A 27,500-nucleotide genomic window follows, 5' to 3' on the forward strand; every position below is an offset into this window, starting at 1 on the left:
ATGAATGGGTGAATGAATGAATGAATGAATGAATGAATGGGTGTATGAATGAGTGAATGGATGCGTGAATTAATGAATGGGTGAAAGAATGAGTGAATGAATGATTGAATGAATGGGTGTATGAATGAGTGAATGAATGGGTGAATGAATGGGTGAATGAACGAGTGAATATGTGTGTATGAATGAGTGAATTAATGAGTGAATGAATGGGTGGGATGATGAGTGAATGGATGAGTGAATTAATGAATGGGTGAATGAATGAGTCAATGAATGGATGAAATTAATGAGTGAATGAATGAGTGAATGAATGGGTGTTTGAATGGGTGTATGAATGAGTGAATGAATGGGTGTATGAATGAGTGAATGAACGGGTGTATGAATGAGTGAATGAATGGGTGAATGAATGAATGAATGGGTGTATGAATGAGTTGAATGGATGCATGAATTAATGAATGGTGAAAGAATGAGTGTATGGATGAGTGAATGAATGAGTGAATGAATGGGTGAATGGATGAGTGAATTAATGAAATGGGTGAATTAATGAATGAATAAATGAATGTGTGTATGAATGAGTGAAATTAATGAGTGAATGAATGGGTGGATGATGAGGTGAATGGATAAGTGAATTAATGAATGGATGGAATGAATGAGTCAATGAATGGAGAATTAATGAGTGAAATGAATGAGTGAATGAATGGGTGTTTGAATGGGTGTATGAATGAGTGAATGAATGGGTGTATGAATGGGTGTATGAATGAGGTGAATGATGGCTGAATATTGGGTGAATGTAAGGCTAGATGAAAAGCGCTTTGGTGGCCATGGGTCTGTTGAAAGCGCTATATAAATGCAGTCCATTTACCATTTAAACCAGCCTAAGCTGATTGGCTGGTCTGACTGGTCTTTAGATGGTTTTAGAGGGTTTGGACACTTTTCAGATTTTTTATCCAAGGAATCCAACAAGAAAATGTCACTTAAATGGTCTTAGTGGCAATATAATGTATTTGTTTGTTGAGGAAACCCTGTGTGTGAGAGTGAATTTGAATATTAATGAGATAAACCTGTCTCTCTCTATCGCTCACTCCAGCTCTCGTCTGTAATGAGTTTGCTCAGCACACTATGATGTGAACTCATTAATATTCGCTGCTAGCCTGTGCTTAAAGAGCTCGCGCTAATATGATAACGATAACTCGCATTTGCTCAGGTTTGAACTGCTGCAAACAGTGGGATTCACTCTGTGGAGTCTGGAGGACGGTGTGTGTGCGTACGTGTGTGTGCGTACGTGTGTGTGCGTGCGTGTGTGTGCATGTGTGCATGCGTGTGTGCAGCTATGTTGGCAAGCTATAACCATGACGTGTGTGTGTGTGTGCGACCTGGTAATCCCTACGTTATGGGACAAAATGTCCCCACAAAGATGGCAATATCCGAAATCCTTGTCCTTGTGGGGACATTTTTAGGTCCCCATGAGGAAAACATCTTATAAATCACACAGAAGGAGTTTTTTTGAGAAAGTAAAAATGCAGAATGTTTCCTGTGATGGGTAGGTTTAGGGGCAGTGTGTGTGTGTGTGTGTGTGTGTGTGTGTGTGTGTGTGTGTGTGTGTGTGTGTGTGTGTGTGTGTGTGTGTGTGTGTGTGTGTGTGATGGGTAGGTTTAGGGGCTGTGTGTGTGTGCGTGTGTGTGTGCGTGTGCGTGTGCGTGTGCGTGTGCGTGTGCGTGTGCGTGTGCGTGTGCGTGTGAGGTGCAAACACACACTTTTCCACTCTGATGGATCGTTTGATGGATAAGAAAATCCATTTTGAGGCGGAGAGAGACAGCCAGAACTGGCATTCAGATGCCATGCAGTATTTCTAATTCCTGATATCATTTGAAGCGCTCAAACCTTTTGTTTAGGTTTGATTATGAGCGTTTGCAGCCTCGTTTCATGCAGATTTCACAGCCACTGATCTGGTTGCGCTGGTGATTTGCAGTGATTTGTTTTTTGCTATTTCTGAAACTGTCCCAAAAATACACCTGATGCCACGACACCTGCTCGGAAAAGCTGCTTTTCTAATCAAACATCCCGCCGAGATCCAGAAAGTAATCAGACACACACTTTACATTGAAGAAGTAGAAGTAATAAAACAATCCACATTCTCAGAGTTTCATCAGTTCCAGGCAGACCGCATAACTGTTCCCTATCACTCCGCATACTTAAAGGGTTAGTTCAGCCAAAAATGAAATGTCTGTCATTAACTCCTCTCCCTAATGTCGCTCCACACCCGTAAGACCTCCGTTCATCTTCACACACAGTTTAAGATATTTTATATTTAGTCCGAGAGCGTATGCAAGTGTATGCACACTATACTGTCCATGTCCAGAAAGGGAATAAAAACATCATCACAGTAGTCCATATGAGACATCAGTGGGTTAATTAGAGTCTCTTGAAGCAGAGAAAATACATTTGGGTCCAAAAATAACCTTCCGGGTTTGTGTTCAATCCTCAAATAAAGATTCAAACGGTTATGAATCAGCGAATTGATTCATGATTCGGATTGCGTGTCAAACTGCTGAAATCACGAGACATTGGCGATCCGCATAGTGTATAGTGTGCATACACTTGCATACGCTCTCGGACTAAACTAAAGTCGTAGTTTTTGTTATTTTTGGACCCAAATGTATTTCTGATGCTTCAAGAGACTCTAATTAACCCACTGATGTCTCATATGGACTACTGTGATGATGTTTTTATTCCCTTTCTGGACATGGACAGTATAGTGTGCATACACTTGCATACGCTCTCGGACTAAATATAAAATATCTTAAACTGTGTGTGAAGATGAGCGGAGGTCTTACGGGTGTGGAGCGACATTAGGGAGAGGAGTTAATGACAGACGTTTCATTTTTGGGTGAACTAACCCTTTAAATAAGCCGTACAGCATGGAGCAGTCCCTCTTCATGACGTCTGTTCTCGCTTGTGTTTAATTTTCAGGATGAGAAGAACCAGGTCCTGACAACCAACATCTGGCTTCAGCTGGTAAGAGTTTTTCATTCTAACACACGTTTTTTTTATATATATATATATGGCAACTAGCAAATTGTCATGAGTGTAACAACTAGCCCTGCTCCCCCGTATTAAATATCATACGAGCCGTGTGTGTGTGTGTGTGTGTGTGTGTGTGTGTATACGGACGCACTGGACTCATTCTTCATCCTGTATTGGGTTATGATGCAGTCCGTCTGTGTTTGACTGCATTAGGAGAGTTAAAGTGTGCTGTCGGAGATCATTACTGATGAACAACAGAACCAGAATCAACACTGGAGTCTGAATGTCTGGCCCCCGTCAGTCCAGAGGATTGGGCTCCATTACACACACACACACACACACACACACACACACACACACACACACGTTTGTTTTTGTGAATTGTGGGGACATTACACAGGCGTAATGGTTTTTATACTGTACAAACCGTATTTTCTATCCCCTTACACTGACCCTAAACCTACCCATCACACACACACACACACACACACACACACACACACACACACACACACACACACACACACACACACACACACACAGCCCCTAAACCTACCCATCACAGGAAACATTCTGCATTTTTACTTTCTCATAAAAACTCCTCCTGTATGATTTATAAGCCTTTTGTAAAGTGGGGCCATGGGTAATGTCCTCATATTTCACCCTCTCCTGTAATACCTGTGTCATACCCATGGCATTATACACATTTGAGTCCTCATATGTCACAAAAACATGCCAAACATGCCCACACACACACACACACACACACACACACACACACACACACTCTCTCTCTCTCTCTTACACACGCACACTATCTCTCTCTCTCTCTCACACACACACACACACACACACACACACACACACACACACACACACACACACACTCTCTCTCTCTCTCTCTCTCGCTCTCTCTCTCTCTCTCGCTCTCACTCACGTATATGAAGAACAAACATTGATTAAGAGTCCTGTGGGTGTGTGTGTAAAGGCACCTTGCGCGTGAGGAACGGCTGCGGTGTGAAATAACCTGCGGCGCATGAACAGAAGCGACAGAGAGCGATGACAGAGACTCATGAAGACTGAGGAGAGAGTGGAGATAACAGCGGATTAAACGCACATGTTCAGAGGAAAAACAGCTGACAGGACAAACGGCGAGAGAGAGAGAGAGAGAGAGAGAGAGAGAGAAGAGAGAGAGAGAGAGAGAGAGAGAGAGAGAGAGAGAGAGAGAGAGAGAGAGAGAGAGAGAGAGAGAGAGAGAGAGAGAGAGAGAGAGAGAGAGAGAGGGAGAGAGAGAAAAGAGAGTGTGTAAGAGTGTGTGTGTTGTGTGTGTGTGTGTCCTTTATCTACTATGAAGGTCACCCCTCTCTGATTATGGCGTGACCCATTAGAAAGGTGTAATTTCAAGCAGGAAAAGTTCCTTCATTTGAGGATCAGAGAGGCCGGCAGTCCCTTCACAATCCGAGCTCTTATAACCAGATGACAGGGCGTGCTGTGCTATTTAATGATGTACACTTAACGACGATTATTAGATGGTTAGATGAGGTTAACTAGCGGTTCATGCCTAAAATACAGTAAACAATATAAACAACACTACAGGCTTTGCCTATGAATTAATGGGAAAACTCTTTTTATGGGCCTTGTGTCTTTCCTATAACGCACTCTAAGAAATGCTGGGTTAAAAACAACCCAAGTTGGGTTGAAAATGGACAAACCTGGAAATTGGGTTGTTTGAACGTAGTGAATGGACCCATTCAAACAACCCAATTTCTGGGTTTGTCCATTTTCAACCCAACTTGGGTTGTTTTTAACCCAGCATTTCTTAGAGTGTGATATAATGAATAATTGTGTGTGATTGGATATTTTGCTCATGTGTTCATGTGAACTCCACTCACTCAGTGGATGTAAAGAGTGTTTTGTGGCAGTTTAAGCGGATCTGTTGTGTGTAGGAGGTCGGATTCTCATGTGAATGAGCAGCGACACACACACACACACTAAAGCCGAGCGCTGGAGGTTACGCTCCGAAAACGGGATTAAACGCCCCTGCGCTCTACAAGAAAGCCAGATTCACCCGCTTTCTTCCACATCCACTCAGAATAACTGAGCGTTTCTTTCCCAGCATGCCTTCAGACGAACGCCACTGCATCTGTGAGAGTCTTTAATCATCTGGATTATTTCATTAGATGTGAGATTAATGCCTACAGAAATCACATTTATTTGTCATGTTAGACGCCAGTAATCTAGTGCAACAGACGTTAACTGAGACGCTTTGATATGACTTTCATAGAGAGAGGGGGGGGGGGGAAGATGTGTCATCTCTATAAGGAAGGAAACTGCGTGTCAGTAAGACCCACCAAGAATCTTTTTGTGAATGTATCAAGTATTTTTAATGACATTGATTTTAAATTTAATGGCATCAACACATCTCTAAAGTTGGGCCAAGGCCATGTTTCCCGCTGTGTGTCATCCCCTCTTCTTTTTATATCAGTCTGCAAACGTCTGGGGACTGAGGAGACGAGCTGCTCAAGTTTAGGAATAGGAATGTTGTCCCATTCTTGTCTAACACAGGCTTCTAGTTGCTCAGCTGTCTTAGGTCTTCTTTATCGCATCTTCCTCTTTATGATGCGCCAAATGTTTTCTACTGGTGAAAGATCTGGACTGCTGTTGGCCATTTCAGTGCCGGATCCTTCTTCTCCACAGCCATGATGTTGTAACTGATGCAGTGTGTGGTCTGGCACTGTCATGTTGGAGAATGCAAGGTCTTCCCTGAAAGAGACGACGTCTGGATGGAGCAGATGTTGTTCTAGAACTTGGATATACCTTTCAGCATTGATGGCCTTTCCAGATGTGTAAGCTGCCACACACACTCATGAACCCCAGACCATCAGAGATCAGCTTCTGAACTGAGCGCTGAGAACAGCTTGGGTTGTCCTTGTCCTCTTTAGTCCGGATGACATGGCATCCCAGTTTTCCCAAAAGATCTTAAAATGTGGATTCGTCTGACCACAGAACAGTTTTCCACTTTGCCACAGTCCATTTTAAATGAGCCTTGGCCCAGAGGAACCGCCTGCGCTTCTGGATCATGTTTAGATATGGCTTCTTTTTTGACCTGTAGAGCTTTAGCCGGCGACGGCGAATGGCACGGTGGATTGTGTTCTCCAATGTTTTCTGGAAGTATTCCTGAGCCCATGTTGTGATGTCCATTACAGTATCATTCCTGTATGTGACGCAGTGCCGTCTAAGGGCTGAAGATCACGGCCATCCAGTTTGGTTTTCCGGCCTTGACCCATACGCTCAAAGATTGGTCCAGATTCTCTGAATCTTTGGATGATATTATGCGCTGTAGATGATGATAACTTCAAACTCTGTGCAGTGTTTCTCAGAGAAACTCCTTTCTGATATCGCTCCGCTATTGTGCGCCGCAGCGTTGGGGGAATTGGTGATCCTCTGCCCATCTTGGCTTCTGAGAGACACTGCCGCTCTGAGAGGCTCTTTATATACCCAATCATGTTGACAATTGACCTAATAACATGCACATTGGTCCTCCAGATGTTCCTTATATGTATGTAACAAAGTTCGTATATAAGGAAGGAAGAGGACACGGGGGTCGGCTAGACTGTTGACGCTTTACTTTTATTAAAGTACTCAAAACACATCAGCAAACTCAATGGTGTGCTTTTCTCTCAACACAACGATCACTTCCGGGTCGGCACTTCCGGCTTCCGGGTAACTCAGTCTCTGGGGTTCGCGTCAACAGTCCGGCTCTCTCTCTCCCTGTCCTCTGGTTCCGCTGGTGTTTTATCCCCTCTCCGCGCTCATTACTAGAACAAGAGACAGGTGTTATTAATCTGCTTCCAACCCACTCACGTACCGCTCGTCCCGCGGCTCTCTCTCCCGCTGCAGACCTCGCTGAACCACGCCCCCCTTGCCACAATGTACATTTAACTTTTCCAGCCTCTTATTGCGCCTGTCCCAACTTTTCTAGAATGTGTATCTCTCATGAAGTCTAAAATGAGCCAATATTTGGCATGACATTTCAAAATGTCTCACTTTCAACATTTGATACGTTATTGATATTCTATTATGAATAAAATATAAGTTTATGAGATTTGTAATACAACTAATCCCATAACAGCTTTTCTGAAAGAGCTTTTAATGCTTAGCATTTAAGATGCTAATGTGTGCTCTTGCTAGCTAACCATTTGTCAACTATTTGTGTAACATTAAAATATATGAAATTGAAGTGGATGAATGAATATTGAATGTCAGGGAGCCATATAAAATTCACTTCTAAACTACATAATTGGGTCACTTAAAATGTATTCATTCCATGATGTTAAAGTTACATGAACAAATTATATAATAATTGATTCCTGAGGGACCGATATACACAATTCAATCATGTAAATCCAACACACTTTTTTTCCAGTGTATTTATGTGTTATTATGTTCACAATATGAATTAATATAATATAAACTCTGTATTTTTTGTCATACCACTATATTTGTGTTGTTTATGTTCATAATTTGAATTGATATAATATATTATAATATAAACTTCATTTTTTGTCATACCACTATATTTGTGTTGTTTATTATGTTCATAATATAAATTATTATAATATAATAAAATTATTATAATTTGAATACATTTAAATGTAACATTTCTTTTTATTTATTTCATAGCTTTATTCAATAATTTTTTGAGAAACATAATTTGTTCATATTTTGATTTTAAAATGTAAAACTTATTAATTGACAAGTGCGAAGGAAAGAGGATAAAAAAAAATATCCCAAAAAGTTCAAAGAAATCCCGCACATTATCGATACTTGCAAAAGATATCAAAACTTTATTAGCAACGTTTCGGTCTCATGACCCTCATCAGCTATATGCGATACACATATTCATTCATTCATTCAATAGCTTTATTAAAAAAATTTTTTATAATATAATTACATTTTGCAACTTCCTTATAAAAATGATGTACAAAAACTTTTTCTCCATTAATTGTATTGTAATTACTTGAATGTATAATAATAATTTGTATAATATGACACAAAAATAAAACTTTAGCTTTATATAAATGCACGGATCCAATACACTGATACACATCTGATATTCTCAGACTGTTCACCTTCACTGAAGACAGAATCAGCTTTGTTTATGTGAATCCTCCACTAAATGAGCATTTGGACATCCGTCTTCTTCCATTTTGCTCTAAACTATAAATCAGTGTTTAATAAATGCTGTGAAATCATTGAACTTCACGAGACTCTACAAGAGTGATTCCTGAAAGGCTTTCTGCAAAAACCCAAACACCTTTTAAAGAAGAAAAAAATCATCACTGACTTTCAGAGCTGCGACAGAAACGACTTTCCACTTCGAGGACCTTGATAGAAATGTAGTGGAGTAAAAAGGACGATATTTGTCTTTCAGATGTAGTGAAGTTAAAGTCAGAAGTTTACAGAAAAAATAATACTCCAGTAAAGTACAGATACTCAAAAAGTGAACTTAAGTACAGGACTCGAGTAAATGAACTTAGTTACTGTCCAGCTCTGTTGAGTATGTTGAACAATATAGCGACTGATTAGAACTGGGTTTTTCCTGAACCTACAGAACCTTTGAGTTTTAAATCAATGGCTGTGATTGGTCCTCCTGCTGACTGTAGCTGATGCTCCATGTGTGTGTGTCCCGCAGTACTGGAGGGACTACTATCTGCAGTGGAACACCAGCGACTATCCCGGAGTCAACACGGTCCGCTTCCCAGACTCCCTAATCTGGAAGCCGGATATCCTGCTGTATAACAGGTACGGCAGCCAAACCCGCATCCAGACGCTGTAATGTTGCTGTTCTTCTCTATATCAGTGTCAATGTTTCTCGACGCCATTGTTGCGTTGATAGTCCTCCTGGGAATCAACCATAGACTGTAAAGAAATATGGCTGTAGTGTCCGTGACGTCACCCATTGGATTCTGAAGAGTCGTTCTGAAGCGTAAAGTAGAGACGAGCTGGGCGTCGCCATCTTGGCAGCGTGTCACTCCCGGATAACTGAAAAAGGGCAAAGAGGCGGGACGTGGGCGGAGCTTAGGTGACGCAATGGCGGATAAATGGCTCCACCTGTCACTCAAAGTGGCCACGCCCTTAATTATGCAGAACTTTACAAGGCTTTATACAACGTAAATGAATGAGTTATTAAAAAATTCACCCCCCTCACAGTCGTCATGAAGGTCAAAATTAGCCGTATGGACAAAAAACACAATTTATACCAGGCTGTAAACATGTTTTTTTCTGCTGTAAAGTTGGGCATTTTAACATGAGGCTCAATGAGATTCTGCTCCTTCTGGAGCCTGCCTTTAGTGGCCAGTCGAGGAATTGCAGTTTAAGTCACTTCCTTATCGGCTTCAACAGAAACTGGAGGATGAGCCGCTTGGAACCAACACCTCACAACATTCCTCCTTTAAATAATTAATATGCAGAATAGAGGGGCGGGGCTTGGTTGAGTTAGTAGTGTGTGAAACTGCCGGTTATAGTAAGGGGCGGGGCATTTCCCCACTTCACCACACACCAATCAGAACACACCGCTCCAGCCGACCAATCAGAGCACAGTGTGCTTTTCAGGAGGAACCATAGTTGCCAGGTCTGTGTATAACACGCGACTTTGGGCTTCTTTTGATGGCAAGTCACGTTAAAATATCATGCCTTAATTTGAAAACTTATTTTTACTTTTATTTTAAAAATAGGGTTGCTTGCTAGGAATATATTTCCTTTTTTCCGTCTCCAAACCTCTTCTAGTCACTGCTCATCGGACGATATTGCGTGCCGTTTGTTTGTGACAGTGTGACAGTTGTGAACTTTTGTAAAATCACATCTTTTCAAACTCCGAGAAGTTTCAGTTTGATATGCTGCAGGCTCATTTATTGATGATAAATAATATTGATGATGATCAATAATATGATAATATTGGGCTTGTTTATGAATCTGTGCTTATTTGTCTTGCAAGAGTTGGAAATACTGACAGGAACTAGCTTTCCTGTAGCTCAACCAGTAGAGCGTGGTGCTAGCAACGCCAAGGTCATGGGTTCGATTCCCAGGGAAAGCAAGAATTGACAATAATGTAGAAATGTGTACCTTGAATGCAATGTAAGTCGCTTTGGATAAAAGCGTCTGCCAAATGCATAAATGTAAATGTAACTAAAGATTTACTGACAGACTGGGCAGAGAGGAGCCGCAACAATGGAGGATATGAGGAAAATAATCAACATTCAAGCCAGAAAACCTGCTCCAGTAGAGAATTTAATTATAACAATTTTAATAATATTGAGTTTTTTCAAAGGTGCCCTAGAATGATTTGAAACAATATGTTTAATTGTTCTCTGATATCTACATAGAGGGTATGTGGATTATTTAAGGGCAAAAATAGTCCAGATACAGTTTTACAGGTCCATTTACAACCCTATAAATTGTCCCTAGAATGTAATGCTCTGTTTTTGCCTTAATTAGAAGAGTCATGAATATTAATGTTGAGCTCTGCTCTGATTGGCTTGTTTCAGCAGCTCACAGCAGTTCAGTGAAGCGGCTCGTGAGTCCTGACCGTCCTGACAGAACACAGACCGACTGAATGACACTTTAAGGAGAACATCTCAAAAGAAGATTGATAAAATCCAGCGTACTTGTTTATTGGTGTTTTCAGATCATCCGCGCGCGAGAAAGAGCTGGCGTTCGTGCGGTTGCCAGATTTCAGTAAATAAATCCTCCAAACAGAGCTTTTCTATGAAAAAAAACCTGTATACACTCCGGTTTTTACCTAAACATGTCCAATCTGGCAACCATATGCATGCTCTCTCTCTCTCTCTCTCTCTCTCTCTCTCTCTCTCTATCTCTCTCTCTCTATCTCTCTCTCGCGCGCGCGGATGATCCAAAAACATCAATAAACAAGTAAGCTGCATTTTTTTAATCTCCATTTGAGATGTCCTGCTTAAAGTGTCATTCAGTCTACATTTTAGACTTGTCTTTTTTCGTCAACGATATTGCATATTTATATATCGTTAGTCACAATGTAGGCTAACGTTACGCAGTGACTGATGTAGCCTAATCTGAAATACAAATAGGCAAAAACATCATAGGAAACACCATACTTCAGTTCTCAAAAATATAAATATAGAACTTATATTTTTACAAAATGAATAGCCTTGTCAAATGACTATCATTTTAACTTATATGGTGGAAAAGGAGACGTTTGCTAGAAGGATCGAGTGAACGGTATCTACGGTTGTATTTTGTAATACAAAAAAATATTACCCTTTGTCATTAGACACACTATTTAGTTTTGTATGGTACTTGGCGTATCCTATTGTTACTGTACTAGCATCTTGCGTTATCTAGACATTAATGTGGTCTCTCTAAGAAACTTTAAATTTAATCAGAAATGGTTTGAACAGCTAGTCAATAAGTGGATAAATGACTTACTGCTTGCAGGAATATAGTTGCCCCTTTCTTCAGTTTTAGACGCTGAGCGAAGCTTGCTTGAAATGGGCTGAACAAACAAGCGTTATCTTATGGTATCCGATTATAATAAACCTCAACCGTGTGTCCTGAGAGCCGTGTTTGCGATCTTCGAGTGTCTTGTCTACCATCAGTAGATTCGGCTTGTTGGACAGATGCAAATGTTGGGGCGTGCGTATAAATGATCCCCAACGCATACGTCACGGTTGGGTTTATGTTGAGAAGCACTTTTTTTTCCGTGGTGTTTTTGATTTACCAGATTTACATCAGAAGGAGGAGGCAATGGTGTTTGAGACTCACAGTATGTGATGTCCATGTACTGAACTCTTATTATTTCACTATGGCAAGGTTAATTCAATTTTTATTCTTGGGCACCTTTAATAGCTATAGCTGAGCAAATATTGCATCATCAACAATAGCTTAAAAATTGGGAATTGTGTAAATCCGTATTGGATTTGTCTATTCCCGTCCCATCCAGGAGCTAATCCGACTGTCCCCGATCCCATTGATTACAGTGATTTAAGGGAAGTCAGGGAAGACACTCAACCTTTACAGAGCAAATGAATGGCCCTTTTTTTGCCCAGCGGCTCTTTCATTCTCGACACTTCTCATTTAATTTGACCTTCACGTATTAGAACTGCAAACGAAATGTCCCTCCAGTTGGATCCCACACAGACGGATAAACTTAACGTGAACACAAATGAAGAATGCTCGTGATCTGAGCGCATTGAGTCTCGTCTCTCCTCACACACTCCCATCCTCTCCATCTGTCAGACACGAGCTGAGGATGGCTGTCACGGCTGAATGTCTCTCTCTCTCTCTCTCTCTCTCTCTCTCTCTCTCTCTCTCTCTCTCTCTCTCTCTCTCTCTCTCTCTCTCTCTCTCTCTCTCTCTCTCTCTCTCTCTCTCTCTCTCTCTCTCTCTCTCTCTCTCTCTCTCTCTCTCTCTCTCTCTCTCTCTCTGATCCCTCCGCTCCGGCGTCAGTGACTTTGTCATCTCTGGCACTTTTGTGGCTTCTTAAATAACTGTGATTTACAGCGCTGACTCCAGACTCGCGCCGCTCCTGGTTTATAGTCCTGTTTGTCCCGCTAAAGTTGCAAGGTGATGCACTTCCAAACCCACGACCCGTCAAACGCTCGGACCCGTCGTGTACTGCTGCTTTAGTATGATTATGAATATGAATATCTGGGAATGATTCTAATATTTTAGTTTTAATATAATTTTGAAATGTATTTTTTTGTAATTTTATGTGCTTAATTTTTTTGTTTAGTAAGTTTTAAAATTAATATTGTATTAACGCAAAATAAAATCATCTTAAATCATGCAGTATTGTTTTAATTTTGTTAATATTTTGAATTAGCTTTTATTTTTAGATTTTATGTTGAATTTTTTGTCATTTCGTAATGTGCTTTGTCATTTTACTAAGTTGTCTTTTATAAATATTGCTATTTAGGTTTAATTTATTTTTTATGTCAGTTTAAGTTTATTTATATAGCTAATTTAGGCCTTAAACCTAAACTTATTTTAATTTAAGGCAACATTTTACATTTTCACTTAGTTTGTTTTTCAATTAATATTCATATTTTATTTTATTAACACAAATCAATATCTAGGAATCAATATTTTTCATGTTAATTTTTGTTTAATTTTAGTAATTTTGTTGTGCTTTTGTCTTTTTTAAATATTGCTATATGATATTATTCAATCATATTAGCGCTTCAACCTAAACTTATTTCAATTCGCCCAAAACATTTTTAATTTTTATGTAGTTCTTTTTAAAATTCATATTCATATTTCATTTTATTAACACAAATAAATATCATGGGAATCATGCAGTGTTGTTTTACTATGTATTATATTTTTAATTTAAAGTATTTAATATAGTATTTATTTTATAATTTTGAATTAGCTTTTATTTTTATTTTTCATGTTCATTTTTAGTAGTATGTTCTTTTGTATTTTATGTACTTTTGTTAAATTTAGTTAGTTATTTGGTTTCTAATCGCTCATTAGTGTTCCTAAATACAAGTTCAGAAGTCATCATTTTAGAATTGAGCTTTTATTTTTATATTTTAGTTTTCATGTAGTTTAGATGTACGCATAAAGCTCATTGCTAACGGGGACTGTGGCCTTATTGTTTGACACAGTGATACCGAAACAGAAGTCCACTGCAGGCGAGGTTCAGAACCCAATTGCAGTCTTTTATTTAACTCAAAATCATAAACATAAGACAAAAACAACAAGGCTGGGCTGGACCATGGACCTGACTCATACAGGTTAAATGAACAATACTCGAGGCAGACATGAGGGCTTAAATACACAAGGACTAATGACAAGACGAGGGACATCTGTGAACACTGATGAGAAAATAAACCAATGATATGACAGAACACATGAGGGCATTGAAATCACATGAAAAGACCAGGAAGTGCATGGCAGTGACCAAAGCAAATGAAGAAATATGATAGTGAACATGATGAACTCAAAACATGAACATGAAACATTCATTTACTTATTTTAATGCTTCAACATAAACTTATTTCAATTCATTGCAACTATTATATATGTTTTTGGACTAATATTTATATTTTGTTCTATTCCAGCTTTATTTTAATTGGTTTTAGTTCATGATAATAACCCTGGAATGATTTTGTGATCGAAACATGACATTTCTCACATCTTCTTTGTCTGTGTCTTTGGTTTTTAACAGCGCTGATGAGAGATTTGACGCCACCTTTCACACCAACGTGCTGGTCAACTCTTCTGGATACTGTCAGTACCTGCCGCCAGGTAAAACATTTCATTTAAATCTACTAAATATATAAATAAAGAATGCACATCAGGTTTTTATTCCGTTTTATTGAGTGTGTTAAAACAGCAACTTAAAAGAATACAGTATATCTATAACAATCTATACACCGATCAGGCAAAACATTATGACAGGTGAAGTGAATAACACTGATGATCTCTTCATCACGGCTCCTGTTAGTGGGTGGGATATATTAGGCAGCAAGTGAACATTTAGTCCTCAGAGTCGATGTGTGTGAAGCAGGAGAAATGGGCAAGCGTAAGGATTTGAGCGAGTTTGGCCAGATTGTGATGGCTAGACGACTGGGTCAGAGCATCTCCAAAACTGCAGCTCTTGTGGGCTGTTCCCGGTCTGCAGTGGTCAGTATCTATCAAAAGTGCTCCAAGAGGACCAGTGGAGAACCGGCCACAGGGTCATGGGCGGCCAAGGCTCATTGATGCACGTGGGGAGCGAAGGCTGGCCCGTGGGGTCCGATCAAACAGATGAGCTACTGGAGCTCAAACTGCTCCAGAAGTTAATGCTGGTTCTGATAGAAAGCTGTCAGAATACACAGAGCAGCTCAGTTTGATGAGTATGGGGCGGCATAGCCGCTGACCAGTCAGGGTGACCTCTGACCCCTGACCCCGCCGAAAGCACCAACAGTGGCACGTGAGCATCAGAACTGGACCACGGAGCAATGGAAGGAGGTGGCCTGGTCTGAGGAATCACGTGTTCTTTTACATCACGTGGATGGCCGGGTGTGTGTGTGTGGCTTACCTGGGGAACACATGGCCCCAGGATGCACTATGGGAAGAAGGCGAGCCGGCGGAGGCAGTGTGATGCTTTGGCCAATGTTCTGCTGGGAAACCTTGGGTCCTCCATCCATGTGGATGTTACTTTGACACGCTCCACCTACCTAAGCATTGCTGAGATCATGTTCAGCCTTTGATGGAAACGGTATTCTGGTGGCTGTGGCTCTTCCAGCAGGATAATGCTCCTGACACAAAGCACAAACGCTTCAGGAATGGTTTGAGGAGCACAACAACCAGTTTGAGGCGTCGACTCGGCCTCCAGATTCCCCAGATCTCAATCCAATCGAGCATCTGTGGGATGAGCTGAACAAACAAGTCCGATCCATGGAGGCCGCACCTCACAACTTACAGGACTTAAAGGATCTGCTGCTAACATCTTGGTGCCAGATACCAAAGAACACCTTCAGGGGTCTAGTGGAGTCCATACAAAATTTCTTCTAATATTTATATTTTATTTTATCTCAATTTTATTTCAAATTGTGGAAAATTTTACACGTGTTAGTTATCAGTTTCTATCATAACAATTGTATGATTTTTTTTTTTAATTTTGACTTTTTAGTTTTTATTTTCTTTTATTATAGTTTTAATAATTGCTGCTTTCCAAAACACAGAAAGTTCCATCTGACAAAAACAGTATTTAAAACTGTCTAATAAGTTATAAAAATGTACCTCCTCATGTCTGGCAATCTGCTCAACCGTTTCCCTCCGCAGCGCCCCGTCTCCAGCCTGTCCTGATTTATTTGTATCATCCTAGCCAAGGCTCAAAGTAAATCCTGAGTTTCCCACAGGTCATTGTGACATTGTTGCGCTGTTCACGTGCGCTCGCCTCATTAATACGATCACTGCGACACGACCTGAAGATGTGACATTTATCCCTAGTGGAGCGAACAGGGTTCAGGGTGACCTTCACTCACCTGTCACCTGGAAAACACACAAACACACACACTTTCACCTCTTAGGTTGTCGTTTCGATTACAGTGGGGAAGGAGCCGCTCGCACACTGACAGAAATCAATACTAACACACACACACACACACACACACACACACACACACACACACACTGAAAGTACAGTACGAGAGGCATGATGGGATTTCTGTACAAACCCGATTCCAAAAAAGTTGGGACACTGTACAAATTTAGAATAAAAACACAGTATTTTATTCAGAATACAACATAGATGACATATCAACTGGTTAAACTGAGAAAATTTAACATTTTAAGGGAAAAATAATTTGATTTTAAATTTCATGGCATCAACACATCTCTAAAGTTGTGCCAAGGCCATGTTTCCCCCTGTGTGTCATCGCCTCTTCTTTTTATATCAGTCTGCAAACGTCTGGGGACTGAGGAGACGAGCTGCTCAAGTTTAGGAATAGGAATGCTGTCCCATACTTGTCTAATACAGGCTTCTAGTTGCTCAGCTGTCTTAGGTCTTCTTTGTCGCATCTTCCTCTTTATGATGCTCCAAATGTTTTCTACTGGTGAAAGATCTGGACTGCTGTTGGCCATTTCAGTCCCGGATCCTTCTTCTACACAGCCATGATGTGGTAACTGATTAGAGTTTAGATTCTCTGCCCGAGCCCGAACCCGAACCTGACCCGAACCGACCCGCGGGCCGGGTCGGGCTGAGATTTCCCTGCACTTTCCTCGGGTCGGGTTGGGCCGGGCCCGTGATCAAGCGTTTTTTTTTTTTTTTTAATCATTAGCCTACTTTACTAGTCTAATTGGGTGGGCAGAAAGCTATGCTATAATCAGAAATTATATATATTTAGCAAAGTAAGAACTAATACAACAACTAAGAAACAAATGTGTAGGCTACAAAGCTGCACAAGTCAGGATTAGTGTAAAAATGCGTGTTAAACTCACAGCTCGAGCAGTGATGGAGCGCAGCATTATAAACAGAAACGCTCGGGGTCAAGAGCTGCTCGCGTCAACACTGCACTTTGCTTAATTAAATATCTTCGAATCGTTTCGTTTAAAAGTGGTCATTTAAAGCTTTCTATACGCATATTTCTCATGTCTGTGAGGCGAGTATAGCCTGCTGAGTTTCGGTTTATTAATGAGACGCGCGCTCCAGTGCATGAGGAATGAAAGCGATCACTCCCACGACTTCACCTCATAATTTTATTCTGCTATTTGCTTTTTATTTATTAAATCCAGGCAATTGGTCTAAGAAACCTTTTTTAAAATTAAGATACAATTTAAACAAAACGAAAAAAATGATTTCAACAAAACAAAACTTAATATTAAACTAAATATAACCACCAAAATCATTTCTGACCCACTCGCATCTTTTCACTTATCATAATCAGATGAAACATGTAAAAATAATATTATAATATTTAAACATAAATATGAAGGAAAAAACACATTGTTTAATGGCAACAACAAAGTAAGCTACAGATAAATGTCTGAGCTGGATTTGAGCAAACATCAGTTTACCGGTGAGCGGATCATGAGCGCGCGCCTGCGGATTATTGAGCGGAGTCACGTCAGCTTTATTTATAGCCTATAGCGCTTTTACAATGATGATTGTTTCAAAGCAGCTTCAAAGTGTTAAACATGACAATATTGCAACAAAATGTTATTCGGCTGTACAGTCGCTGTGGAGAAAACTGAAAACTAAATGTAGTTTTATCATGAGCCTCACCAGTCCGTTTCGCTGCGCTTTGCTCATTACAGGCTCGTTCTCATCAAACGCCCACGTATTGAACAATGGTCGGGTTTAAATCGGGCTCAGGCTCATAATTACAGTTAATGTCTCGGGCCGGGCCGGGCTCGGACACATCGTGCACAGGCTCGGGTAGGGTCGGGCTTGATTTTTTGAGCCCGATCTAACCTCTATAACTGATGCAGTATGTGGTCTGGCACTGTCATGTTGGAGAATGCAAGGTCTTACGGGACCTTTAACACCCATGGAACCTTTTCCCAGAAGATTCTTTAGATTTTTAAAATGTTCTTTTAAGGTTCTGTTAAGAATGTTCTCGGAGAGGTTTTTCTGCATCACTGTGCATTGAAATAAAGCAAATTGAACAGGAATTCATATGCTGTCCAGGCATCTTCAAGAGCACGTGCTACATCGACGTACGCTGGTTCCCGTTCGACGTCCAGCGCTGTGACCTGAAGTTCGGCTCGTGGACGTACGGCGGATGGTCTCTGGACCTGCAGATGATGGAGGCGGATATCACCGGATACATCGCTAACGGGGAATGGGACCTGGTTGGTGAGTTTCACACAGTTATACTGAACGATTCACATAATCATATACTAGGGGTTGCACCGACTATTCGACTTTAATGCCCTGTCATGACGCTTTAAGCTTGACGTCGACTAGTCTCTGGCCTATAGAGGGTGCAACAGGATAAGCAATTTCCTGACTGTTTTCAACAGTTAAAAATGAGAAATAAATGCATACTCCGAGAGCTCTCCACAAGACATGTTTGATTATACCATCTGAATGCTCAAAATTGATCAGGGGAATAAATTTTTATTGTACACATAAGTTGATCTAGCCTAGAAATCTAGACGCCCCCTAGCGGCAGCAAATCTAATCTGCCCGCGAGTGTCGTCTAGCAACTCTCAATACCCTTCTGAGCTGTGAACGCCAAACTCTTGCTGGGCCAATCATATCGTGTATAGAGTCGGTGGGCGGGGCCATAATGACGACGGCCGAGTTGCGTTTGCGTGCTTCTAGTAAACACAGAAACTGGCGAACGGCGGTCTGTCGAATCAGCTTTGACCGCGACTCTGGAAGACTTGGAGTTAAGCTTTTCTCTGAGAAAAGAACAAAGAACGGCACTGAAGTCATTCTTAAGAAGGGAAGATGTGTTCTGAGTTTAGCCGACCGGATACGGCGAATATTTAATCTGTCAGCGAGCTCTGCTTCACCTTCGTTCTCTGGTTGGTGTAGCGCTATCCTATCGCGTGCAGAGGGAGTTTGAAAGACAACCGTTTATCCGCCCCTCAGATTGAGCCGTCAATGGTGAGTTTCCAGACCAAACATCTTGATGCGGGTCCGGCTTGTCAGGCTAAAGTTGATCATAATCGCGCTAAAATAATGCGTGCTGCATTGCAACACACACACGCAGCCGATCGCACATCACGCGGAGATCGCGCGCGCCTCACACAAAACCATTCAGTAGCGCAGAAATGTATCATCAACACTGTTCTGTGATTTATCAATAAAATAGCTTCGAAACTGAAAAGTTCTAGCATATATTTCTTGATAACTAAAACTCACAGCTTCACTGTTAGAGAGACGCTGGCAGGTAGAATTAATTCACACACAATCACTCACTAATGCATTCATATACATCATGTAATCTTTATTGTGCTACTTTATCTGTATCTTATTCAGAACGAGCTGAAATCTGTGAGAAATATAACGACCATAAGACCAAAGAACTGATACAGAAGCTGTTATGTAGGATTAATAACCTTATGGGCAGCGCTGTGCAAGTTACTTTCAAACTGTAATATATTATAGATTACTTATTACTGCTATTTATAAGTAATTCTTTACATTGCAATTTTACTGTCTCAGGATTGTAATGCGTTACATTACTCCTGTATCACTTCTGAGTTACTTTCACCTAAATAACTAGCTATGGGCAGCGCTGTGTCACACGCCATAGCTGTGCACAAGAAGACCCGAGTTCACGTCTCAGCTCGAGGATTATTTCTTCATTAATGACGTCATCCACGACTACTCGACTTTCATCACATAAATGTCGACTTTAAAAAATCGGAAGTCGTTCGACCCCTATTATATACCATGTTATTTATGTTTTAATCTATCATACTGCAAAATATACCATGCTAGTACCATATAACCACCATTGTACACTGTCCAGAACAGTGTTATTATTAATATATTATTATAGTATTTATCAATATGGTTTTAATGTTTTATATTTTCAATTTTCATAGTTTTAATTTTTTTGTTTTGTCATTTTTATAAATTTTACTTTATAAAGTATTACTTTTTATTTTAGTTTTAGTCATTTTATTAATTTAGCTAAACTAAACCAAAATTTAATTTTGAGCGTTTTGTATTTTTTGCTAGTTTTTTTAAAAGTATTGTTTTTATTCATTTTTATTTCAGTTTGAGTAATTGTATTACTTCAGCTTAAACTAAGCAAAAGCAGATGAGTTAAATTTAAATTTTACAGCCTTTATAATTTTGTTGCGTTTCGTCATTTTTACTAGTTTTTGAAAGTGTTCGTTTTTATATATTTTAATTTTAGTTTATTATTTTAATAACTTTATTACTTCAACTTAAACTAAACAATTTATTTCAATTCTAGTTTAAACAGTTTTAATAATTTTGATGTGTAGCTTGTCATTTATATTAGTGTTTTTAAATGTATAATTAATTTTTTATAATTTTTATTTAATTTTAAAACTTCAATTTTTTATAAAATGTTTTAGTTCTCTTTTAATAATCTTATTACTTCAGCTTAAACTAAAACTAAAAAAAATTAGTTTAAGGGTTTTAATAATTTTGTTATTATTATTATTCTTTTAAATAATATTTATATAATTTTTTTTTTTTTAAATGTCTTTAGTTTTTATTCAATTTTATTTCAGTTTTAGTTTTAGTCATTTTACTGCAATTTCAACATGTCTAATTTTCGGTGTAGTTTAAGTTGTATATATTATTTTATTCCAATTCATGTAAATCATTTTTCAGTTGTTATTTTGTTTAGTTTTAGGTGAGACGTGTGATTTGAGGCAGATGTTCAGAAACACTGGATGGAAACAAACAAGTTTTACATAATAGCGTCTGTCATGCATAATTTCACACACACACACACACACACACACACACACACACACACACACACACACACACACACACACACACATACACACACACACACACACACACACCCTCCGTCTCTCATAACTGCATGTGAAATCATCCGTTTGTAAATAATCAGTATTTCACGAGATGCCCTGATAAGGATCTGACATTTCTGTCTTCCAGAACATTATTTGTGCATATTATGAGCGCCAGAAGCTGTCGAGAGTTTCATCGTTACATAAAATAAATAATCAGAAAAATAATTAGCTGCACATGCGTTAAGATGAGACTGGGGGAGATATTATAATCCTCTGGCTTGGCTCAAGAACGTTATATATAAACTTTGAAATATCTTTGTGTGACTTTACCAGATCATCTTATCTATTGCTCATGAGTCAGTGGAGCTTAGTGATGGTCAGATCGAGGCTGCTGATTGGATGGAGCTTTGACCAATGCGCCGTGGCCTTCGTGTAATTGAAAGTGATGCGTACCGTCTGGAGAATAAACCCCTTCACATGTGGTCCGATCCCACTGACCTTCTGACTGAGATCCGGATGGGCAATGATTTCTGTTCTCATTAAAACAATATTTCTGCAAACTTACCAAGAGCCAGACCCGACCAGTTGGTCTCCTGTGGTAAGTTTAGGGTGTTTATTGATAATATTCAATGAAAGTCGATCCTTTAGGGATAAATATGGAATCTGTTGTGTTTGACTTTTTGATTCTGTTATGCTTGATTTGGTTCTGTTCTGTTTTGGTGGTGTTGTTATGCAGTTGCTAGGGTGTTATGGGGGGTTGTAGGGTGTTGCTATGCAGTTGCTAGGGTGTTATGGGGGGTTGACAGGGTGTTGCTATGCAGTTGCTAGGGTGTTATGGGGGGTTGTAGGGTGTTGCTATGCAGTTGCTAGGGTGTTATGGGGCTAGGGTGTTATGGGGGGTTGACAGGGTGTTGCTATGCAGTTGCTAGGGTGTTATAGGGGTTGACAGGGTGTTGCTGTGCAGTTGCTAGGGTGTTATGGGGGGTTGACAGGGTGTTTCTATGCAGTTGCTAGGGTATTATAGGGGTTGACAGGGTGTTGCTATGCAGTTGCTAGGGTGTTATCGGGGGTTGATAGTGTGTTGCTATGCAGTTGCTAGGGTGTTATGGGGGGTTGCCAGTGTATTGCTATGCAGTTTCTAGGGTGTTATAGGGGTTGACAAGTTGTTGCTATACAGCTGCTAGGGTGTGGTTGCCAGGGTGTTGTTATGCAGTTGCTAGGGTTTTATGGGTTGTAACCAGTGTGTTGCTATGCAGTTACTAGGGTTTTATGGGTTGTAGCTAGTGTGTTGCTATGCAGTTGCTAGAATGTTATAGGAGGTTGACAGGATGTTACTATGCAGTTGCTAGGTTGTTATGGTGAGGTTGACACTTAGCTTTGCTAAGGTTTTATGGGGGTTGACAGGTTGTTGCTATACAGCTGCTAGGGTGTAGTTGCTAGTGTATTACTATGTAGTTGCTAGGGTTTTATGGTGAGGTTGACAGGGTGTTGCGATTTCTATAAGGCTTGACAGGGTGTTGATATGTAATTGCTGGTGTTATGGGGATTGCCAGGTTGTTAAAATTTGGGTGCTATGGAGATACTAGGGTGTTATGGGTGGTTGACACAGTGTTGCTATTTGTTTGCTTGGGTTTTATGGTTAGTTGCCAGGGTGGTGCCATGCAACTGCTATGCTTGACAGGATGTTTCTAACAGGTTGGCTGACAGGTTGTTATTGTACGGCTGCAAGAGTGTGGTTGTCAGTGTGTTGCCATGTAGTTGCTAGTTTGATCTGACGTGTGTGTGTGTGTGAGGTTTTCTTCTTCTCAGATGTCTCTCCTGAGAAAAAGCCTGTTCTCGCTGATAAATGCGTTTGGATTCAGCAAACAAGAGCAGATGATTTTGCATTACAAGAGTGTCCAATGCTCAGTGTGTGTCCTTAATTTCATGGTGTCTTAGTTCTGTAGGGTGTGTGTGTGTGTGTGTGTGTGTGTGTGTGTGTGTGTGTGTGTGTGTGTGTGTGTGTGTGTGTGTGTGTGTGTGTGTGTGTGTGTGTGTGCATGTTTGTGTGACATATGAGGACACACGTGTATAATGCCATGGGTATGACACAGGTATTACAGGAGAGGGTGAAATATGAGGACATTACCCATGACCCCACTTTACAAAAGGCTTATAAATCACACAGGAGGAGTTTTAATGAGAAAGTAAAAATGCAGAATGTTTCCTGTGATGGGTAGGTTTAGGGACAGTGTGTGTGTGTGTGTGATGGGTAGGTTTAGGGACAGTGTGTGTGTGTGTGTGATGGGTAGGTTTAGGGACAGTGTGTGTGTGATGGGTAGGTTTAGGGGCAGTGTGTGTGTGATGGGTAGGTTTAGGGGCAGTGTGTGTCATGGGTAGGTTTAGGGGCAGTGTAAGGGGATAGAAAATATGGTTTGTACAGTATAAAATACATTACGTCTATGGAGAGTCCCCACATGTCACAAAACAAACGTGTGTGTGTGTGTGTGTGTGTGTGTTGTAGAGGTTCCAGGCAGGAGGAATGAGAAGTTCTACGACTGCTGTAAGGAGCCGTACCCTGATGTTACCTTCACTGTGGTCATGAGGAGGAGGACGCTGTACTATGGGCTCAATCTCCTGATCCCATGCGTCCTCATCTCCACTCTCGCTCTGCTGGTGTTTCTGCTGCCCGCCGACTCCGGGGAGAAGATATCGCTGGGTGAGACGCAAAACACACAGCTCTTTAAAGATTTACAAAATTTATAAAAGATTTACAAAAAATTATATAATGAGAATGTACAACATGAATCCATTTTCCAAACCGTGTTTTTGTCTTACCCTGAATCATTATGGTACACTTATAATAAGTGTTTATATTGGGACTATTTCAGGCCGGTCTGGTAGGAGCCGCTGCGGAGGAGCACAGTCCCTGCGTGAGCCGCCATAGACATAAACAGAGAGAAGTAGATCCGGCTGCAATGTTCTTCCGCAAGATGCATGCAGTTCTGTTTATTAACCACTAGAGCGCAAAAAGTTACGGACTGCAGCTTTAATATGATTAGTGAGGTTAAATGGAGACTTTTTCTGAGGTTTTCTTCTTCTCAGATGTCTCTCCTGAGAAAAGCCTGTTCTCGCTGATAAATGGGTTTGGATTCAGCAAACAAGAGCAGCTGATTTTGCATTACAAGAGTGTCTAATGCTCAGTGTGTGTCCTTAATTTCATGGTGTCTTAGTTCTGTAGGGTGTGTGTGTGTGTGTGTGTGTGTGTGTGTGTGTGTGTGTGTGTGTGTGTGTGTGTGTGTGTGTTTGTGTGTGTGTGTGTGTGTGTGTGTGTGTGTGTGTGTGTGTGTGTGTGTGTGTGTGTGTGTGTGTGTGTGTGTGTGTGTGTGTGTGTGTGTGTGTGGGCAACATTCCTCGACTTTCTGTATCACATTATAGCATTTAAAAGACATTGGCTAGAATACCAGTGTAGTGCATACTGCAGAGTCTATACTGCATAATGCATAATATTTTTGAAGAATAGTATGTGAGACTGTATGCACTATGTAGGATAATTATAAATAATTTAAGGGTGTTGCTATGCGTTTTCTATGGTTTTATGGGTGGTTGCCTGTGTGTTGCTAAGTCGTTACTAGGGTATTATAGGGGCTTGACAGTGGGTTGCTATGCGTTTGCTTGGGTTTTATAGGTGGTTCCCAGTGTGTTTCTATGCAGTTGCTAGGATGTTATGATGGGGTTGCCAGGGGGTTGCTATGCAGTTGCTAGGGTGTCATGGGTGGTTTACTGGGGTGGTACTATGCAGTTGCTAGGGTGTCATGGGTGGTTACCAGAGTGGTACTATGCAGTTTCTTGGGTTTTATGGGTGGTTGCCAGAGTGTTGCTATGCAGTTCCTAGGGTGTTATAGATGGTTACTAGGGTAGTACTATGCAGTTGTTAGGGTTTTTGGGTGGTTGCTGGTGTGTTGCTATGTCGCTACTAGGGTATTTTAGGGGGTTGACAGTGTGTTGCTATGCGTTTGCTTGGGTTTTATGGGTGGTTCCCAGTGTGTTTCTATGCAGTTGCTAGGGTGTTATGAGGGGGTTGCCAGGGGGTTGCTGTGCAGTTGCTAGGGTGTTATGGGTGGTTGCCAGAGTGTTGCTATGCAGTTACTAGGGTGTAATGGGGTGTTGCCAGGGGGTTGCTATGCATTTGCTAGGGTGTTATGGGTGGTTACCAGGCTGGTACTATGCAGTTGCTAGGGGGTTGCTGTGCAGTTGCTAGGGTGTTATGGATGGGTACCAAGGTGGTACTATGCAGTTTATTGGGTTTTATGGGTGGTTGCCAGAGTGTTGCTATGCAGTTGCTAGGGTGTTATGGATGGTTACCAGGGTGGTACTATGCAGTTGCCACCGTTTTATGGGGGTTGCTAGGGTGTTATGTAAGGATTGATGGCGTGGTGCTATGCGGTTGCTAGGGTGTTAATCTGACAATAAAAATTATTATGGTATTGTCTGCTCCAGAAATGTTGAGGTGGAATAGATCTGTGTTTATGGGTACAAACCCTGCTGAGATTCAGTCAGTTGAGATGGAGTGTGTGTAAGTGTGTGTACGTTTGGATGGACTCCAGCAGTTTGAGTCATTGGCACACTTTAGGAAATGCTCTGAAATTGACAAACACAGAAGAAGGGAGACTGACTCCAGATATTTCATCCAGTCACTTGTGTTTGACATTGCTGGTTGTATTAATGAGCTCCAATCACAGTATCGGTCTGGAGGGTTTGATACGACGGCTGTATTGATCTGTGGACTTTATTAAGACGTGTTTGGAAAGGCTCTGTTATTCCAGACTCACCGGTATTATTTCATTTAACTGGCATTACAGAAGTCATGGACTCATTCAGAAAATCAAGACGCAACTCGAAGAAAACTTTTCTGATGAATGCTGATGTTTGTCTCTGGATTATATTAACTCTCATCCTTCCCGTGCAGGACAAAGGGACCCAAAGCCCTAAAATTATATATATTTAAAAAAAAAATCCACAAAGCATATTTTATTTTGATAATAGTTTATTGCATTAATAAGTTTAATGAATTTGTGTGTGTGTGTGTGTGTGTGTGTGTGTGTGTGTGTGTGTGTGTGTGTGTGTGTGTGTGTGTGTGTGTGTGTGTGTGTGTGTGTGTGTGTGTGTGTGTGTGTGTGTGTGTGTGTGTGTGTGTGTGTGGAGATTTTTTAATTTTTTTAAATTTAATTTATCTTTAAATTACTAAATTTTATCAGTCATATTGATAATACATTACAATTTGTGTAATTTATAAATCCATTTTATTGCATAATTAATAAATATAGTATTATTTAATGTAAAAGTACATATTAATGCATATTTATTCATTATTAGTAGTATTAAATATAATATTATTGGATATAATAATGATATCAGAATATTTAAGAAAAATGATTAGCAAATATAAAATAAACTATTTGTACATATATACAATGTTCAATATGCATATAAATATAACAAATATATTTTAACAGTTAATGTTATTTATTTATAAAATCTTTATAAAAATAGTATTAAATCAATTAATAATATAAGAACATTATATACACAATATCATTTTATCATTATTAAATATAATATTAGATGTGATGAATAATATTTTAGTGATAAAGTATTAAGAAATATAATATTATATGTATTTAAATTCAATATAAAGTATATATATATATATATATATATATATATATATATATTTTTTTTTTTTTTTTTTAATAATTCAAATATAATAACATGCGATTAATAATATTATTTTACATTTATTATTATTTTGTATTTTTAAATTTGTTCACAATCAGAAAAATGTCAAAGCATTATATATATATTACAACATTTATATCTAATTATTGCAATAAACTAATTTCAGAATCACTTTTAATGAACCTAATTGTACACTACTGTTTTAGTGTTAACCTAGAGCAATTCAGAAACTTAAAATTAACTTGTACAATTAATACTTATTAATTATGCATTACTATAGAATTGTTTTGCCGTCAAACGCAGATTTTAAGTTGTATTTTGTGTCCCGTGTGTGTTGTGTTGTGACAGGAATCACAGTGTTGCTGTCGCTCACCGTCTTCATGCTCCTGGTGGCTGAGATCATGCCTGCCACGTCAGATTCAGTGCCTCTGATTGGTGAGTGAAGCTGTCCATCACGGCGAGGAGGCGGGACTTATGCTTAGTGTCGGTTTAAACCATAAACCAGGGGTGTCAAACTCAGTTCCTGGAGGGCCACAGCCCTGCAGAGCTCAGCTCCAACTCTGTTCCAACACACATTCCTCTAGTTTTCAAATAAGCCTGAAGGACTTGATTATCTGGATCAGGTGTGTTTAATTAGGGTTAAAGCTAAACTCTGCAGGGCTGTGGCCCTCCAGGAACTGAGTTTGACACCCCTGCCATAGACTGTAAAGAAATATGGCTGTAGTGTCCGTGAAGCGTAGAGTAGGGTGGAGCTGGCCGTCGCCATCTTAGCAGCGCCTCACTCCCGGATAACAGAAAATAGGCAAAGAGGCGGG

At 40.0% G+C, this 27,500-nt stretch overlaps 1 protein-coding gene and 1 non-coding gene across 4 annotated transcripts in view; both read left to right on the top strand.

Annotated features, from left to right (window-relative positions):
- The window catches only part of LOC137065068 (neuronal acetylcholine receptor subunit alpha-7), a 40,270-nt gene that overhangs the window by 5,477 nt on the left and 7,293 nt on the right, over window positions 1-27,500 (top strand). For 2 of the 3 annotated variants that reach the window (XM_067436633.1, XM_067436631.1), the window contains 6 exons: window positions 2,968-3,012; window positions 8,717-8,826; window positions 14,231-14,310; window positions 18,179-18,346; window positions 23,471-23,665; window positions 27,034-27,120. In XM_067436633.1, coding sequence (XP_067292734.1) covers window positions 2,968-3,012; window positions 8,717-8,826; window positions 14,231-14,310; window positions 18,179-18,346; window positions 23,471-23,665; window positions 27,034-27,120 — 685 coding nt within the window. Of the gene's footprint in view, window positions 1-2,967; window positions 3,013-8,716; window positions 8,827-14,230; window positions 14,311-18,178; window positions 18,347-23,470; window positions 23,666-27,033; window positions 27,121-27,500 lie in introns of those variants that run through there. The other variant, XM_067436632.1, reaches the window with a different exon arrangement.
- On the top strand, window positions 10,043-10,117 carry trnaa-agc (transfer RNA alanine (anticodon AGC)). Its single transcript has one exon. It is a non-coding gene; the product is annotated as a tRNA-Ala (tRNA).

This window comes from Pseudorasbora parva, chromosome 25 (genome assembly GCF_024679245.1).
Source record: "Pseudorasbora parva isolate DD20220531a chromosome 25, ASM2467924v1, whole genome shotgun sequence".
NCBI lineage: Eukaryota > Metazoa > Chordata > Actinopteri > Cypriniformes > Gobionidae > Pseudorasbora > Pseudorasbora parva.